This window comes from Mobula hypostoma, chromosome 10 (assembly GCF_963921235.1).
Source record: "Mobula hypostoma chromosome 10, sMobHyp1.1, whole genome shotgun sequence".
In the NCBI taxonomy this organism is placed as follows: domain Eukaryota; kingdom Metazoa; phylum Chordata; class Chondrichthyes; order Myliobatiformes; family Myliobatidae; genus Mobula; species Mobula hypostoma.
The window spans coordinates 3,324,457-3,343,242 of NC_086106.1; the positions used below are offsets into that span (position 1 = coordinate 3,324,457).

The 18,786-nt window shown below is 44.6% G+C and overlaps 1 protein-coding gene across 1 annotated transcript in view; it reads left to right on the plus strand.

Moving 5' to 3' along the window:
• The first annotated feature begins 13,194 nt into the window (after positions 1-13,194).
• Positions 13,195-18,786, plus strand: part of LOC134353215 (meiosis initiator protein-like) — a 99,045-nt gene continuing 93,453 nt past the window's right edge. Inside the window, exons 1-2 of the mRNA XM_063061236.1 lie at positions 13,195-13,274; positions 13,687-13,817. Coding sequence (XP_062917306.1) covers positions 13,224-13,274; positions 13,687-13,817 — 182 coding nt within the window. The 5' untranslated portion in view covers positions 13,195-13,223. The remainder of the gene's footprint in view (positions 13,275-13,686; positions 13,818-18,786) is intronic.

Sequence of the window (18,786 nt, forward strand, 5' to 3'; positions counted from 1 at the left end):
ATTATGTGGTTCTGTCAGTTTTAGTCTTGGTTTGTCCTGTGTTTTCTTGTGATATCATTCTGGAGGAACGTTGTATCATTTTTTAATGCATGCATTTCTAAATGACAATAAACGAGGACTGAGTGTCCTCATAATCTAATCTAAACTAAACCTTCAACAGTGCAGCAGCACTTTCTGAGATCCAACCAACATGCGCCATTTTGAAATCGCCTTGTTGGGCGATCACTGGAGTCAAGTGGTGATGCTCTCCCGAGGAGTTGTCCTCCCAACGGAGAACACCTGTGTGTGACTTTGTTTAACGGGGGGAGGCTGATACACGGGCAGCCACCACATGGTGCTTGGCAGATCGGGCTTGGGGTCCAGAGGCATGGAGCGCAAGACGACTGGGGACTGTCACAACTGCAGCCTTCCTCCGCCTTTGCTGCCCTTGTGATGTGCCGTCATCCTCCTTCCGCCAGCTCCGCCGTTGAGGCCTCTGATAATCTCAATGTCGAACGACAGAAGCATTCATTGTATGGACAGCGTGGAATTGACCTTTCCGGCCCTTTGAGCTGCGATGGCCAGCGACCCCCAATTTAACCCTAGCCTAATTACAGGACAATTTACAATTAACCGGCAAGCAGCAATTGAGGGAGCATTGTATAATTGTAAAAAGGTTGTAAAATTTATACATTCTTTGATAATAAATGAACTTGACTTGACTAACCGGTATGACTTTGGACTGCGGGTGGAAACCGGAACACCCAGTCACGGGGAGAACGTACAAACTCCTTACAGGCAGCAGTGGGAATTGAACCGGGGTTGACTGCACTGTAAACCGTTGTGCTAACCACCATGCTGCCATACCACCCACCTTGGCCTTTTCTCTGTCACTCCATGATATCTGGGTATAAATGTTTGACCAGTCTCGCTCAAAGCTGCTTATTAAATGCCGAGCCACACACTTTATGGATGAGGAATCAAACATTACCAGACTTTGTATAAATTATATGTAATTGGCAGGGATATAGGGATGATGTTTCCTGATTTAGTGGTTACATCATTGGGATGACAATTGCAAACCACAGGAATGCAAGTGACTGTGGAGAGTTGTGGACACCAACTCGCCCATCACGGACACAACCTGCCCCCGTCTACATGAGACGCTGCCTCTAGAGGTCTGGCTAATCACCAAAGATCCCCACCATCGGGACACGTCCCCTTCTCACCGCTGCTCACAGGCCGGTGGTATAGAAGTCTGAAGCACCACTGTTCTCCCTCCGTTGCCCAACCTGTGAGCTTGCTACACAACAGGAATTCTGCAGATGCTGGAAATTCAAGCAACACACATCAGAGTTGCTGGTTAGTCCTTCGTTAGTCCTGACGAAGGGTCTCAGCCTGAAACGTCGACTGTACCTCTTCCTAGAGATGCTGCCTGGCCTGCTGCGTTCACCAGCAATTTTGATGTGTGTTGCTGTGAGCTTGCTGGCAATTTCTATTTTGTTTGCCGTAGAGCGTTGAGCTGCTAGGGTTCTGGACAAGTGTAATTACTAATCGTTATCTAAACTAGAGCCGTTAAGCCCTCGTGCTTTCGATTTAATTCTGTCAGGTTAACTGTGGCTGGCAAGTGTTTCCTGTATGCAATGATTATTTAAAGAGGATTCAGTGGAGTCAAGGTGTTGGAGAGAATTAATTGTCTTGCGGTGTTGCTCTGTTGCTCTGTTAGTACTCCGATGTCTAACCTCGTGTTTCTGTCTCTTCGTGGGGAGTCTGCCGTTCCTCCATGCCTGGGTCGAGTCGTGAGCCTGCCATCTGCAGCTCCTGGGTCGAGTCGGTGCCAGCGACCTCCGTAAAAGAGAAAGCCTGCCGTTCTTCCGCACCTGTGTCCAGTCCTTCAAGAGCATACTGCGACATTTACTTAATATTATTCCCAATATTCTATGTCCTATATTGATGTTGTATCCACTATCCCACAGATTCACATACCCTCCTATAGTTACAGCCCACCTCAATACCTCTCTTCACAAACAAGAGAAAATCTGCAGATGTTGAAAATCGAGTGGAACAAATGCCCTACCTGCTCCCACACTCCTCCCTCACTACCATTCAGGGCCTCAAACAGTCCTTCCATGTGGGGCGACACTTCACCTGTGAGTCTGTAGGGGTCATATACTGTGTCTAGTGCTCCCGGAGTGGCCTCCTGTATATTGGTGAGACCCAATTGGAAGACCGCTTCACCGAGAAACTAGGCTCAGTCCGCCAGAAAAGTGGGATCTCCTCTACTTCCCCTTCCCATTCCAACATGTCAGACCACAGCCTCCTCGACTGCCACGATGAGACCACACTCAGGATGGAGGAGCAACACTCTACTTTCCGCCTGGGTAGCCTCCAACCTGATCGCATGAACATCATTTTCTCAAAATTCCAGTATTTGCCTCCCACCCCCCACTTCTCCTTCACTATTCCCCATTCCCGTTTCCAGCTCTCACTTTATCTCCTTACCTGCCCATCACCTCCCTCTGATGCTCCTTCCCTTCCCTTTCTTCCATGGCCTTCTGTCCTCTCCTATCAGATTCCCCCTTCTCCAGCCCTTTATCTCTTTCACCAATCAACCTCCCAGCTCTTTATTTCACCCTTCCCCCTCTCCCGGTTTCACCTCCGTGAAAGCCGCCTGGCCTGCTGAATATTTTGACCAGTGTTTCCAGCATCTACAGCTTACAGCTTTTTTTGATAAATGCTTGCATGACTTCATTTTCCCCACTCGGCTGAGTGTGCAATCAGATCTGATATTAAGAGATACTCATTCACACCCAGAACAGTCAGCAAGAGCTTCCAGGCAGGTGAATGCAACCTTAGAAAAATGCACATTCCCTCTAGCTACCGAAAATACCTAGAAGGTTTTCTTCATAGTTTTGTCAATGAGGCTGGCCAGGCTTAAAGTATTATGTGCTTAAGAAATTACAACAAAGAGCGTGTAACAGGATGTAAGTATGCTAATTACAGGAAACATTTATAATACTTTAGGCTTCAGTATATAGGTGGAGATTCCTATAAGGGAACCTCTGCCGCCACCTCATATTCATCCTGAGGTCGTCCATTGGTTGTGGTCAACTATGGATGATGTGGCCTAGCTCCCTATGGGATACACAAGCCAGGGCAGTACGATATGGAGAACGAGCTGTTGCCCGTGCAGCAGGCTCCCTCCTTGCCATGCAGCTGATGAATCCAAAGGAACGGCAGCGACCGATACAGTTTGGCACCAGTGGCGTCACAGGAGTTGCCAGTCAGCGTTCAACTCAACGTACGACTGCCGTAGGGACTCCAGCTCCGGATTTTTCCCTCAGGATTCACTCTGGAGCCTCCCTCCATGAGTGGGTACAGCCGCAAGGCAGCGGGGGTTTGACATTAGAGTTTTCCTTCTCTGAGATGAGCTGCCAACCCCACCTGCCCGAAGCAACTGGTTTTAAGGCACCAGTAACCTGCCTTTGCCCCTTCTCCTTGTAATGTATGGATCTATTTCTTTTAGCGAAATGACTCCCCTTAACACTAGTTATTGACTGATAATTTACCCATGCACATTGAATCTGATCTTCCATTTTTCCTTCCAAAGTGGACGACCTTGCATTTACCAGTATTGTACTCCATCTGCCAGACCCTTGCCCACTCACTTAACCTATCTATATCTCTCTGCAGACTCGCCGTATCTTCTGCACAATTTGCTTTCCCACTCAATTTAATGTCATCAGCAAACTTAGATACACTGCACTCAGCCCCTTCTTCCAGATCGTTAATGTATATCGTGAACAGTTGCAGGCCCAGCGCCGGCTCCTGCAGCACACCCCTCTCCACTGATGGCCAACCAGAGAGACACCCATGTATCCCAGCTCTCTGCTTTCTATTGGTTACCAATTCTCTATCCATGCTAATACATCACCCCAACTCCATGCATCCTTATCTTATGGGTAAGTCTTTTGTGTGGCACTCTCTTGAATGCCTTCTGGAAATCCAGGTGAAATAAAGTCCATCTGTCCCCTCTATCCATTGTGCTTGTTATATCCTCAAAGAACTCCAGTAAGTTTGTCAAACAGGACCTGCCTTTGCTGAATCCATGCTACAACTGCCTGATGGATCCATTTCTTTCCAGATGCCTCGCTATTTCTTCTTTAATGATAGCTTCAAGCATTTTCCCAACTACAGCTGTTAAACTAACTGGTCTATAGTTAACTGCCTTTTGCCTACATCCTCTTTTGAACATTGGTGTGACATCCATCTTCTTCCAATCCACCGGGACCTGCCCAGAGTCCAGAGAATTTTGCTAAATTATCACCAAAATCTCTACTATAACTTCTGCCGTTTCTTTCAGTACCCTGGGATGCATTCCATCAGAACCAGGGAACTTGTCTATCTTCAGGCCCACAAGTTTGCTCAGCGCTACCTCTTTAGTAATAGCCATTGTATCGAGGTCCTCACCTCCCATCGCATCCATATCATCTCTCTTCGGCATGTTGGACGTGTCCTCCACCGTGATAACTGACACAAAATAGTCACTCAAAGCCTCCGCCATTTCCTCATTACCCAACATCAATACCTCCTTCTTGTCCTCCAAGGGACCTACGTTCACTTTGGCCACCCTTTTCTGCTTTATATAATTACTATCCGTTTTTATATTTTGTGCTGGTTTATTTTCATAATCTATCTTCCCTTTCTTTATTGCTTGCTTAGTGGTTCTTTGTTGCTTTTTAAAGTTTTCTCAATCTTCCAGTTTCCCACTACTTAGTTTGATGCCTTATTTTATTTCCTTTGTTATCCAAGGCTGGCTCTCCCCATCCTTACTGTCCTTGCTTTTAACTGGAGTATACTTTTGTTTAGCACTGTGAAAAAGCTCTTTGAAAGTCTTCCACTGTTCCTCAATCATCCCACCATATAGCCTGTATGTCTTAGGTTACATTAATCTAAAGGGGGAGTAAGAGTAGTGTATGGATCTATTTCTTTTAGCACAATGGCTCCCCTTAGCACTAATTATTGACTGATAAGCTTCCCATGCGCAATGATTTGTTGCTCTCTCTGCAAAGTGAATACACACATTAATTTATTCTCCAAGTACATGCCTTTATTTATTTGGTATGTAGTTGGACAGACACAACACTGCTGTCAGTAAAAACATTTCCTCTGGGCTTAGTAGCTATGCTACACATGAAGGCCAGGAGTTGGAGTTGGTCGTCAGAGGCTATTTGAGACGCACGTCATTGGGAGCATTTAATAGGTAGTGGGAATTATCCCCACCACCAGCCCCAGCCATAACAACCTTCAGGACTCCAATTTTCAATAATCTTATGATTACTGATCAGGAAATGAATCTGGAGAAAGTATTACATTTAAAATGAATTTTCATATTTTTCAAAGTCCCTCTAAATACAGTCATTTTAATAATAAAAGCACTTATGCAGACAACAGAAAACAATAAACACGAGAAATTCTGCAGATGCTGAAAGTCCAAAGCAACGCACATTTAATCATTAAGTACGTACACATCTGAGGGATGCTAACTGAGTGAAAAACATTGGTTAGATTTGTTCTTTCAATAGTGACCTAAGATACACTCGGTGGCCATTTTATTAGGTAGCTCATGTTCCACCCTCACCATTCCCAAATCCTTTGCTCCCGCCAGATTGACCAACTTGTTGTCTGCTCCATGTTGACCAATACAGTACTGTACTGTGCAGCAGTCTTATGCACCCTAGCTATCTATATGTGCTTGGACTTTTGCACAGTACTGTATGTCATGAAATGTGTTTTTTTTCACAGCAGCAGTACAGTGCAATATATAAAATTACCACGGTACTGTGCAAAAGTTTTACGCACCCTAGCTATGCGTCTTCCGCACCCTATATATATATTAGGCCATCAAACTTTACTACTCCTCCCATGAAGGGTCAGACATCCTGAGCCAATAGGCTGGTCCTGGACTTATTTTCCTGGCATAATTAACTTATTACTATTTAACTATTTATGGTTTTATTACTATTTAATTATTTATGGTGCAACTGTAACGAAAACCAATTTCCCCCGGGATCAATAAAGTATGACTATGACTATGACGATGACTATTATACATATAAAAATCATAGGTCTCAGACTGGATGTCAACCCATTTTAAATTTTAGTTTACTTATTTTAACGATGGAAAACTTATTCTGTTTCAGTTCTGGAAATCACCAAGACTTTATTTGAGAAAACTACCTTGAATATTTTAAAGAATTATTTTGAAGAGGGGTTTTTGAAATAAATTTTGATGTAAATGTTGTTTCTGATGAAATGAATTTTTTTCCGGGAAATTTAGCAGCACTGCACCGCGCACCATCCGCAGACGGTGTGAGGAGATTTTTTTTCGGTCCCTCTTTTTCTCTCTCTCCTCCACTCGCGCGCTATCGCTCAGCTAGCAACAGTCAGCCAATCACCGCGCACGTCCCTCAGACCGCCGCCCAATGGCAGGGCATGAGACTCCGCGAGCCCGTCGATTCGATTCGAACGCTCGGCAGTCCGCAAGCGGTGGCGGTGGTTGGGGGGGGGGGGGGACCTGCGCGCGTGCGCACTCGGCGGCGTGTGAGGTGGGGTAAATGGAGTGGGAGGGGGAAGGGTTGTTGGGGGGATGACCACGTGACCCGGTTTCAGCCGGGGCGGGGTGAAGGAGGAGGGGCACGTGACCTCCTTAATGGATGTCAGAGCGAGGAGCTGAGGTAAAGGGCTAGAGAACTGACGTAAGAGGAGAACAGTTGGGCGCTGTCATTATAACTTAAGTTTGTCTATTGTATTATCCACAGCAGGCAATACACTTCACTTATGCAGTGACTGGCATTGGGATGGGATGATGTTGTCACCATTGACCATGATGTCCGTACCCCTTCGCTTGGCCATTTCATTGGGCTGACTTGGAAATGGAGATCAGCTGTTCAGGAAGTGGGATTAGTTTGCACAGATTGGCCAAAGCTTATAAATCCCTCTAAATTTCTCAATATGTTCATCGGGAAAGCAAAGGTAGCGGATATGGGAGTTGGGAGACCCAGTGATAAGTGATTGACCGCCCCTTTGGCGTATTTATTGACCTCCGATGAAGGTCAAGGAAGGCAGGTTGACTGCAGTGTCTGGTGGAACTCTGCATGATGGCCCTGATTCTAGAACATGCTCAGGAAACAATCTGTCGGAAATCAGCTAGAATGCGCGGAGTTGAATACATCACTGTTGAATAGCGGGGGGGGCGTGGTTTGTCGGGGGTGTGCCACGGTATTCTAGCTTTGGGCGCCAGAGTCTGGAGTTCAGTACTGGCGTCTGCTGTAAGAAGGTTTGTACGTTCATCCCATTTGTGTGTGGGTTTCCTCTTACAGTCCAAAGATGAACTGGTGGTTAAAAATTGTTCGATGATTAGGCTAAGGTCAAATTGGTTGGTTGCTGGGCGGCTGCTTTATCTCTGAATAAATAAAATTAAGGCTGATACGATTGGAGTGTTGAAGTCCTTAAGGTGCACTGTGATTGAGGACCATTTCATTTGGCCATTTGGACTTGGGATCAGAGGAGGGAGTCTAAAAATTGCGGCTGGGGTACTTGTTGACATCCATTTACAATAGAGGGACATCCCTTTAGAAAAGAGATGAGGAACTTCTTTAGCTGAAGGGTCGTTAATCTGTGGAATTCATTGCCACAGATGGCTGTCATTAGGGTATATTCAAAGTGGACGTTGATCGGTTCTTGATTAGTCGGGGTGTCAAAGGTTAGTGATAAGGCAGGAGAATGGGGATAAGAGGGATAATAAGTCAGCCATGCTGGAATGGCGTGTACATCCATGGGCTGAATGGCTTAATTCTGCTCCTATGTCTTATGGTCTTATTTTCAGATCTCTTTGATGTGTGACCAGTTGTTTATGAAGTGCAGAATTAGCTGTGAGGGGACTTTTTGTTTGATTTACAATCCCCCAAAGAGCTGCAGAGGCTCTTTGATCAGTGAGGGGAGGGTATGACACCCAAGGGTCTGAAGTTTGGAGGATTAAAAGCAGCTGATGCTAAGAACGGGCTTAAGTTTTAATTGTGCCATGTGGGTGTCACAAACGAAGCAACATTTATTACCCACACTAACCGTCCTGATAAGGCATCGATGAACCCCTTTTTGAAAACACAATTTTGTGTGGTGAAAGTGCTCCCTCCTTGCAATTATGCAAGGAATTCCAATATCTAGATACAGTGGCAATGGAAATTCAGATATTTCCCGGAGTAACACACACAAAATGCTGGAGGAACTCAGCAGGTCAGGCAGTATCTGTGGAGGGGAATAAACAGTCAATGTTTCGCACCGAGTTCCTTCGTCAAGGGGAAAGAGCCAGAATAAGTTGGGAGGAAGGGAAGAAGGACAAGCTAGAAGGTGATAGGTGAAGCCAGGTGATGAGGAAGGTACGAAAGGTGAAGCCAGGTGAGGGGGAAGGTGTGATAGGTGAAGTCTGGTGAGGGGAATGCAGGATTCCAGGATTGAATGGCTTGTTATATATGACCATAAGACCATTAAATATAGGATCAACATTAGGCCATTTGGCCCATCGAGTCTGCTCCACCATTTCATCATGGCTGATTGATTTTTCCTCTCAGCCCCAATCTCCTGCCTTCCTCCCGTATCCCCTCGTGCCCCGATCAATCAAGAATCTATCAAGGTCTGCCTTAAATATACATAAAGACTTGCCCCCTCCAGCTGTCCCCGACAACAAGTTCCAAAGATTCTACACCCTCTGGCTAAGGAAATTCCTCCTCCTCTCCATTCTAAAAGGATGCCCCTCTATTCTGAGGCTACGTCCACACTATGCCGAATAATTTTGAAAATGAAACTTTTTCTCTTCGTTTTGACCTTCCGTCCACACTGAAACGGTGTTTTCAGCCCCCGAAAACAGAGATTTTCTGAAACGACCTCCAGAGTGATTAAATCTGAAAACGCCTAATATCCATTGCAGTGTGTACGGGGTAACCGGAGCTTTTTAAAACCGCTGTCATGATGTGCCGCAACAGTTAGCAGCAGCACGGCATTTCGTTGTTTTATTATTATTACTTTATTGTCGCCAAACAGTTGATAGTAGAGCGCACAATCATCACAGCGATATTTGATTCTGCGCTTCGCAGAACCTAACAATTTCAGAACAGACGGCAACGAGACTGAAGCCAGAAGAGTTAGAAATGTACTCACCAAGTACTTTGACCCATAGCTTACTGAATAAATAATTATACTCGCTTTGCCCTGTTTTCTGGCCTTGCTTGTATGAAGGTAAGGACAGAAAATACTCTCCGCCACCTCCAGTTTAAATTCCATGCAGAATATTTTGGAGGATCAAGAACCAAGAATCAAGGTGGTTTACCTATTTATGCAAGTACTTCTCTGACAACAGATGTATAACAGCCTAATGTAACATTGTATACAAGATAACACTGATGCAGACATGTTTTTATACATTTAACGAGGTACTTTATTAATGCAACAGAGTTAATTTTTCAATGTTCGTCGTCAGCCAGGTCATACTGTCCGTGAACTCCCTGTTCGTTGCCTCCATACGCTCCAGTATTTTTTTTAGTTTTAAGTCCTCCTGCGCGAGAGCCAAGAGCAATTCCTTTCAACTTCTTCTACTCTGTAACTGGACAAACACGCACCAAGTATACAGTTTCCTCTTCGCTTGTTTTCTGTGTGTCCTGCCCATGTAGGAGGAGATTCGCCCAAATATCCGTCTAATGTGGACGGAGATATTTTGAAAAACGCTTAGTGTGGACGCCTGTCGTTTTTACTTGAAACCGGCGCTTTCAAAATTATCCGGCGTAGTGTGGACGTAGTCTTAGACTCTCCCACCATAGGGAACATTCTCTCCATATCCACTCCATTAAGGCCTTTCATCATTTGATAGGTTTCAATGGGATCATCCCTCATTCTTCTGAATTCCAGTGAATACAGGTACGGAGCCATCAAATGCTGTTCATGTGACAAGCCATTCAATCCTGGAATCATTTTTGTGAACATCCTTTGAACCCTGTCCAGTTTCAGTACTTCCTTCCAAACCTGTTCACAGTACTCCAACTGAGGCCTCACCAGTGCTTTATAATATGCTTGCTTTCATATTCCAGTCCTCTTGAAATGAATGCTAACATCGCATAATTCCTCAGCCATGCAATCACCTGCCAAATCATCCTATTCTAACCCTCACTGGCACGTGACACAGGTAGCAATCCAGAGATTACTACCCTGGAGGTCCTGTTTCTCAGCTTTCTATTAGCTCACTAAAATCTCTCTTCAGGACCTCCTCACCTTGTATACCTATGTCATCGGTGCCAATATGTACCAAGTCTTCTGTCTGCTTACCCTCGCTCTTGAGAATGCCATGGACCTGATCCGAGATATTCCTGATCCTGGCACCAGGGAGGCAGCATACTATCCGGATGTCTCTAGCGGGCCCTCAAAACTTGTCTCTGTTCCTCTGACTAAGGAATCTCCTCTCCACCTCACTGTTCTTCTGAACCACAGCACCAGACTCAGTGCCGGAGACCCAGTCACTGTAGCTCCCCCCCAGTATGTTGTACCCATCAATAGTATCTAAAGTTATATACCTATTACTCAGGGGAACGGCCACAGATGTACTCTGCACTGGCTGTGCATTTCCCTTCCTTCTCCTGATAGTCACCCAGTTAACCTGTCTCCTGCAACCTAGGGGTGACTAACTCCCTGTAGCTCCTGTCTGTCACCTCCTCAGTCTCATCTATAAGTTGAAGGTCATGGAGCTGCAGCTCCAGTTCCTTAAAACGTTCTCTCAGGAGCTGCAGCCTAGTGCACCTGGTGCAGATGTGTTTATCTATGAGACTGGAGTTCTCCCGGACGTCCCACGTCCCTCAAATGGTACAAAACACTGCTTTTGGACCCATTCTCACTATACTATTCACTAATAACTGACAAATCTTGTTAGAATTCTCTGAGGAATTAACAAGCAGAGTGGACAAAGGAGAGGCAGTGGTCATCAGTCGCTTAGACTTTCAGAAGGCATTTGATAAGGTGCCTCACGAGGCTGTTTAACAAGATAAAATCCTCTGGTGTTACAGGAAATCTACTGGCATGGATAGAGGAATGGCTGACAGGCAGGAGGCAGCAAGTGGGAATAAAGGGGGCCTTTTCTGGTTGGCTGCCAGTGACTAGTGGTGTTCCTCAGGGGTCAGTATTGGGACCACTACTCTTCACATGGTCAGTGATTTAGATAGTGGAATTGATGGCTTTGTGGTAAAATTTGCAGATGATGTGAAGATAGGTGGAGGGGTAGGTAGAGCTGAGAAAGCAATGCGATTGCAGTAGGACTTAGACAAATTGGAAGAATGGACAAAAAAAGTGGCAGATGGAATACAGTGTTGGGAAATGCATGATAATGGATTTTGGTAAAAGGAACAATAGTGCGGACTGTTATCTCAATGGGGAGAAGGTTGAAACATCAGAGGTGCAGAGGGAGTTGGGAGTCCTTGTGCAAGACTCCCAGTAGGTTAATCTACAAGTCGGGTCATGGGTAAAGAAGGTGAATACAATGTTGGCATTTATTTCAAGGAGAGTAGAATATAAAAGCAAGGAGATAATGCTGAAATTTTGTAAGACACTAGTCAGGCTGCACTTGGAGTATTGTCAACAGTTTGGGCCCCATATCTCGGAAAGGATGTATTGTCATTGGAGAGAGTCCAGAGGAAGTTTACAAGGGTGATTCTAGAAATGAAGGGATTAACATGAGGAGCATTTGGCAGCTTTAGGCCTGTACTCACTGAAATTTGGAAGAACACGGGGCGGGGGTGTGGATCTTATTGAAACCTACCGAATGTTGAAAGGACTAGATAAGGTGGAGGTGGAGAGGGTGCTTCCTGTGGTTGGGGTATCCAGAACTACAGGGCACAGCCTCAAAATTGAAGGGCAACCTTTTAGAACAGAAGTAAGGAGATTTTTTTTAGCCAAAGAGTGGTGACTGTGGAATACTCCGCCACAGACTATGGCGGCGGCCAAATCCATGGGGATATTTAAGGCGGAAGTTGATAGATAACTCCTGACGAAAGGTCTGGGCCTGAAGTGTCGACTGTGCTTCTTCCTCTGGATGCTGCCTGGCCTGTGGCATTCCACCAGCATTTTGTGTGTGTTGCTTGAATTTGCAGCATCTGCAGATTTCCTCGTGTTTGGGAAGTTGATAGATTCCTGATTAGTCGGGGCATCAGAGGATATGGTTAGAGGGCAGGCGTATGGGGTTGAATGGGATCTGCGATCAGCCATGATGAAATGGTGGAGCAGACTCGATGGGCTGAATGGCCTAATTCTGCTCCTATGTCTTATGGCCTGATGGATGAGGAATGAACAATTAAGAACAGAGAGAGAGAGGGTAACTTACTAGACAATCTTTCTCACCCAAACCTAATGTTGGCTAAGCCTGATGAGCCAAAGCCACTCTGAACTCTGGCTCACTCAAAAGAATGGCCGCACACATCCCTTGAGCTTGAACTACTGAGTGGTCGCTCCTCAACTCAGAAAAACTGCCGTGAAACTCAGCCATATGAAGAGTGATTGATGGCATTAGGCTCTGGAATTTAAAAGAATGAGGGGTGACCTAATTGAAACAATCAGATGGTGTGATAGGTGAAGCAAGGTGAGGAGGAAGATGTGATAGGTAAAGCCAGGTGAGGAGGAAGACATGATAGGTGAAGTCAGGTGAGGGATAAGTTATGACAGGTGAAGCCAGGTGAGGGGGAAGGTGTGATAAGTGAAGTCAGGGGAAGGTATGATAGGTAAAGTCAGGTGAGTGCACCTGTTACATTTGAACTACTTTGTAGTAGAAGTTGTGGACTTGAGAAGTACTCTTGCAACACATTGGTATGTTACTGGGGTGAAGATACACTGGTGGTGAAGGAAGTGAATGTGATACCAATCAAGTGGCTTAGATTTTACAGAATGGTATTGACCTTTGGAATATCACTGCCCTGTATTCATCCAGGGAGTAGAGAGCATTTTCTCACAGCTTTGGAAAGTGTAAGTACCATAACTGGATAGCAGAGCAGGCTCGAAGGGCTGAATGGTCACTTCTAATTCTGAGGATTTGACTCAAAAAAAAATTAGAAACAGTGGCATGTTGATAAATAGAATGGAAAGTACAATACACATGCTATGGAGGGATAAACTTTGTTTTATGTTTCCAGGATCATGAATGAGAGAGAAAGAAAGGAATGCTTTTGAGAATAATGTCTTCCTTAATCCAAGTTAAACATGAAGTGGAGGTAAGTGTCCTTTTGCACCTTCCTGCCACATAATTGGATTCAAATAATAGAACTGACTTCTGCTTTAAGGCTGGATGCCTTTCAACAGGACCTTTGAAAGATAGATCCCTAATATGGGATAGGAGATGGATGATCTCAAGACTCAAATCTCCTGTGCACCCTCCCTGAAGCTTCCACGTCCCTTCTCTAATGAGGTGCCTTGGGAAAATGATACTGGCTGTCCACTGTATCTTTGTCTTTTACCTATTGTCATAGAATCTCACTTGGAGGACTTCTAAGCTGTACGGTGTTTGGCAGGAATATCATTTATCTGTATCCTACTCTGAAGAGGCTTCTCATGGGGTAGTTCTGTGATTACCATTTTTATTATTGTTCCTTCTGAAGAACTATTTTACTTTCTAATTTATTGCAGGACTGGAGTTTTGAACAGGATGTAGAGGTTCCATCAAGGAGAGATATTCTGTCTCTGAATTATAAAGAACATCTGACTCCAGAAAGCCAGAAAATTAAACTGTCTCCTCTGCAACATCGTCGAAAGCAAAGGTAAAATACTTCGGCTGAAACTTGTTGAGAGATTAACTGTGTGTAAATTCTCCTTGCAATCAGTCAAGTTGAGTGTGATGTTCTCCTAAGGCAGGGGTTCCCAACCTGGGGTCCACGGGCAGCTCGGTTAATGGTAGGGGTCCGTGGCATAAAAAAGTTGGGAATACCTGTCCTAAGGAGGAGTCCTCAGGTGGCTGTAGAGGGACTTAATCCGGGATGTTAATGTTGATTCTATTAATAGAGAACACTTGTATGTGACTTTGTTATAATATTTAATGCTAATGCACTTTAGTTTATTATTTATATGTGATTCATCTGTAGATTTTATCCATAAATTATTGTGTGTTATGTGTACTACTGTGCTTTGCACCCTGCTTTGAAGAAACGTTGTCTCGTTTCTATACATTATATGGTTATATACATTGTATATATGTATGTAGTTAAATGACAATAAACTTCACTTGCCTTGACTTGTTTAATGTGAGAAAGCTGATGCATGGGGAACCACCACACAGTCCTTGACAGATTGGGACTGCAAGACAACTGGGAACCCTACGCTCTTGCAGCTTTTCTCCGTCTTCACTGCCATTGTGGTGTGTCACCATCTTCCGCTAGCTCCACCATTGAGGTCTTGGTTGGATTTCCCTTTGTCTGGAACCGCTCCCTTGATTGTACTGTCATAGGTGACCCTACTAGGAGCTAAGCTTCAGAGAGCTTTGCACCATCGCTCTCGGGACCTCAGGAACTCCATCAAGACCATACGACACAGGAGCAAAATTAGACCATTCAGCCCATCAAGCCTGTTCCGCCATTCCATCATGGCTGATCCAGGATCCCACTTAACCCCATACACCTGCCTTGATGCCCTGACCGATCAGGAAACAATCAACTTCTGCCTTAAATATACCCACAAACTTGGCCTCCGCCACACTCTATGGCGGAACATTCCTCAGATTTACCAATCTCTGGCTAAAAAAATTCCTCCTTACCCTTGTTCTAAAAGGTCGACCCTCAATTTTGAGGCTATGCCATCTAGTTCTGGATACCTCCACCACAGGAAACATCCTCTCCACATCCGCCTCATCTAGTACTTTCAATATTTGGTATGTTTCAATGAGGTTCCCCCGCATTCTTCTAAATTCAAGTGAATACATGCCCAAAGATGCCAAACGCTCCTTGTATGTTAACCCTTTAATTCCTGGAATAATCCTCGAGAACCTCCTCTGGACTCTGTCCAATCCTTTCTAAGATACAGGGCCCAAAACTGTTGACAATACTCCAAGTGCGGTCTGACTAGTGTCCTATAAAGGCTCAGCATTATCTCCTTGCTTTTATATTCTAATCCCCTTGAAATAAATGCCAGCATTGCTTTTTCCTTCTTTACCTCAGACTCAACCTGTAAATTAACCTTCTGAGAGTCTGCACCTCTGATGTTTGAATCTTTTCCCCATTTAGATAACAGTCTGCACTATTGTTCATTTTACCAACATCCATTATCATACATTTCCCAACACTGTAATCCATCTGCCACTTTTTTTGCCCATTCTTCCAATTTATCTATGTCCTGCTGCAATCGCATTGCTTTCTCAGCACAATCTACCCCTTCACCTATCTTCGTATTATCTGCAAACTTTTCCACAAAGCCATCAATTCTGTTATCGAAATCATTGAGAAACAATGTGGAAAGTAGTAGTGCCAATACTGACCCTTGAGGAACATCGGTAGTCACTGGCAGCCAACCAAAAAAGGCCCTCTTGATTCCCACTGGCCGCCTCCTAACTGTCAGCCATTCCTCTATCCATGCCAGTATCTTTCCTGTAACGCCTTTTATCATGGTGGCACCTTATCAAATGCCTTCTGAAAATCCAAGTAAATGACATCCACTGCCGCTCTTTTGCCCACGCAGCTTGTTACTTCCCCGAAAAACTCTTAAAAGATTTGCCAGGCAAGATTTCCCTTTACAGAAACCATGCTGACTTTGACTTATTGTATCATTAGTTTCCAAGTGCCCTGAAACCTCATCCTTAATAATAGACTCCAACACTTTCCAACCACTGAGGTTAGGCTAACTGGCCTATAATTTCCGTTTGTCTTATCCTTATTCCTTTGCTTTCCTCCCTTTTTAAAGAATGGAGTAACATTTGCAATTTTCCAGTCCTCCGGAACATGCCAGAATCAAGTGATTCTTGAAAGATCATGACCAATGCATTCGTTATCTCCTCAGCAACTTCTCTTAGGACTCTGGGACGTAGTCCATCTGTTTCAGGTCTCTTATCCACCTTAGAACTTTTGAGTTTGCCTAGCAGTTTTTTCTTTGTAATAACAATGTCACTCACTCCTGCTCTCTGCCACTCCACTCATAGACCTCTGGCACATTGCTAGTGTCTAAGCATTCATCAAATTCCTTCTCTTGCAATCGGAAGAAATACCGGTCAGGAAATGATCCGAAGACAAAACATGCACAGCACATTCAAAATAGTGACCAAAAAAAAAACATAGTCATGCAAAAAAAAAGCACATATATAGTTCAGTTCCCTGAGTGACATGTCCAGCAAATTAATGGTACAGTTTGCGGCAATCTAGCCTGTCATTCCACCAATCAAACACTGGAGGGCAGTACCCAGCTCCCAACCAAGCACAGACGCCACGCTACACCTCCTCCAGTGTCTTCTCACCTGGACTGCAGCATCAGGCAATCCCGCGGCATGAGGGGTGCTTAATGTGTCTGGACTTGTACTCAATGGAGTTCAAAAGAATGAGGCGGGGAAGTTCATGGAAATCTACCAGATACGGAAAGGCCTGGGTAGAGTGGACATGGAGAGGATGTTGTCAGTTGTTTACTGAAGTTTAATGTATATTTATTACCAAAGTATGTATATGTCACTGTATATTACCCTGCGATTCATTTTCTGGCAGGCATTCACAGTAGAACAAAGAAATACAATAGAATCAGTGAAAAATGGCACAACGGCACAAAATGTATGACAAAAATTCAATTGTGCAAAAGAAGACAAACTATGCAAATAGAAAAAATAATAACAAATAAATAGTACTGAGAACATGCTTTATAGAGTCCTTGAAAGTGAGTCAAGTGGAAAACAAAATTGTACCAATTTTAAAACAAACATGTTTACAAAGGTAGTGGAACAAAGACCACATTTAAACTGCAATGTCAGGTCATTATGGCAACAGGGGTCCCGTGGATATCTCGCTGATTTGTGCAGTGATGTCATTTAGGAAGCTGTTGCTGCCTTTTGTTAGAATGCAGAGATGTCAGCATTAAATGGTATTTCTGGGTGTGCAAGTATTTGTAGAAAGACGGGTTCACCTTTAACTGCTGCAGTTGTTGAGTCCATTAAAATAATGTGCCCAGATTAATATTGTAAACCTAAGTTATATGAATTCAAGCAAATCATTCCACTGATCCCCAAACACTCAGTCCTATGTATGGGTTATACATAACTCGGGCATTGTAAACTGGGGAGGGTCCGTAATTCAATGTGGAACTAAACAAAAAAGATTCCAGGATTGAATTGCTTGTCATATGAAGAGCGTTTGATAGCTCTGGGCCTGTGCTCACTGGAAATCAGAAGAATGAGGAGTGACCTCCTTGAAACCTATAGAATGGTGAAGGGCCTTGATAGAATGGATATGGAGGGGATGTTTCCTGTGGTGGGAGAATCTAAGACCAGAAGGCATAGTCTCAGAATAGAAGGGCCACCCTTTTTGAATGGAGATGGGGAGGAATTTCTTTAGCCAGAGAGTGGTGAATCTGTGGAATTCGTTGCCACAGGTGGCTATGGAGATCAGGCCATTGGGTACATTTAAGGCAGAGGTTGATAGATTCTTGATTAGTCGGGGTATGAAGGCATGGGGAGAAAGCAGGAGACTGGGGCTGAGAGGGAAATTGGATCAGCCATGTTGAAATGGTAGAGCAGACAGGATGAGCCAAATTGACTAATTCTGCTTCTATATCTTATGATCTTAAATTTAGATTATAAATGAATATTATCAATCTGTGGTGTCACAATCATTATCATAGGTCCAGGTTCCACAAAATTTTGCCATGTAATCCTGGGTTGATAGATTCCCTTTGACATTTTGAGAGAGAGCTGCACAGTCAAGGTACTGAGCTTCAGAGGAGGAATTAGACTGCCTCTGCTTTTCTGGTAGGTGTAAAATATTGCATAGGATGACCCAGATGAAGAACAAAGTTGTTCCCCTCAATATCCTTTGACCAGCATAAAATAGACTAATTGGTCATTTATCATGCCACAGTTGATGGCACTTTGCTGTGTGTGAATTATCTGGCCCAATTCGTACTGCCTGAAACTGGGGGACAGAGAGGGGAGTTAGGGATCAGGTTAGGGTTTAGAGACAGGAATGTGCAGGGTGAAGTCTGTGTCACCAGTCCACGGCCCGGGTTTGAAGGCCAGCAATGTGGATGTGCAACGAAGGACATCTGTAGTCAGATGGCAGACTGGCAGACCAGCAAGGACGAGGGCTGGTGCCCCTCCCGCCCAAGTCAGTGAGTCATCGCTCGGTTCTGGGAATGGTGCTCCGTGCGGGCAGGAGGCATGAAAGCTGTTGACCTCCTAGGTACGCGAGTTAGCAAAACTGAAGTTCAAGAACTAACGTTCAAGGTCTCGGCATCGGTGAGTCCAGAGACTGAAGCCCGGAGGTCAATTGGAAATCCTGGGGTCAAGGCCTGATAGCTGAAGTCTGCAAGTCTGAAAGTAGCTGATCCTGGGGTTAGAGGACTCTGTGTGTGCATGGGTGGGTGGATGGGAGGGAAGTAAGGCGTTTGTTTTGTTACTTGTATTGTTCGGCTGAACATTTGTGAGCATGCTACGGCACTGTGTAAGAGTAATAGGCACAAATATTTGGCTAGCGCGCCTAAGATCCTGGCACAGTGCTGCATTTATCAACGTGGAGTGGAGACCAAGTTTGTAAATCTGGCTAGAGCAAA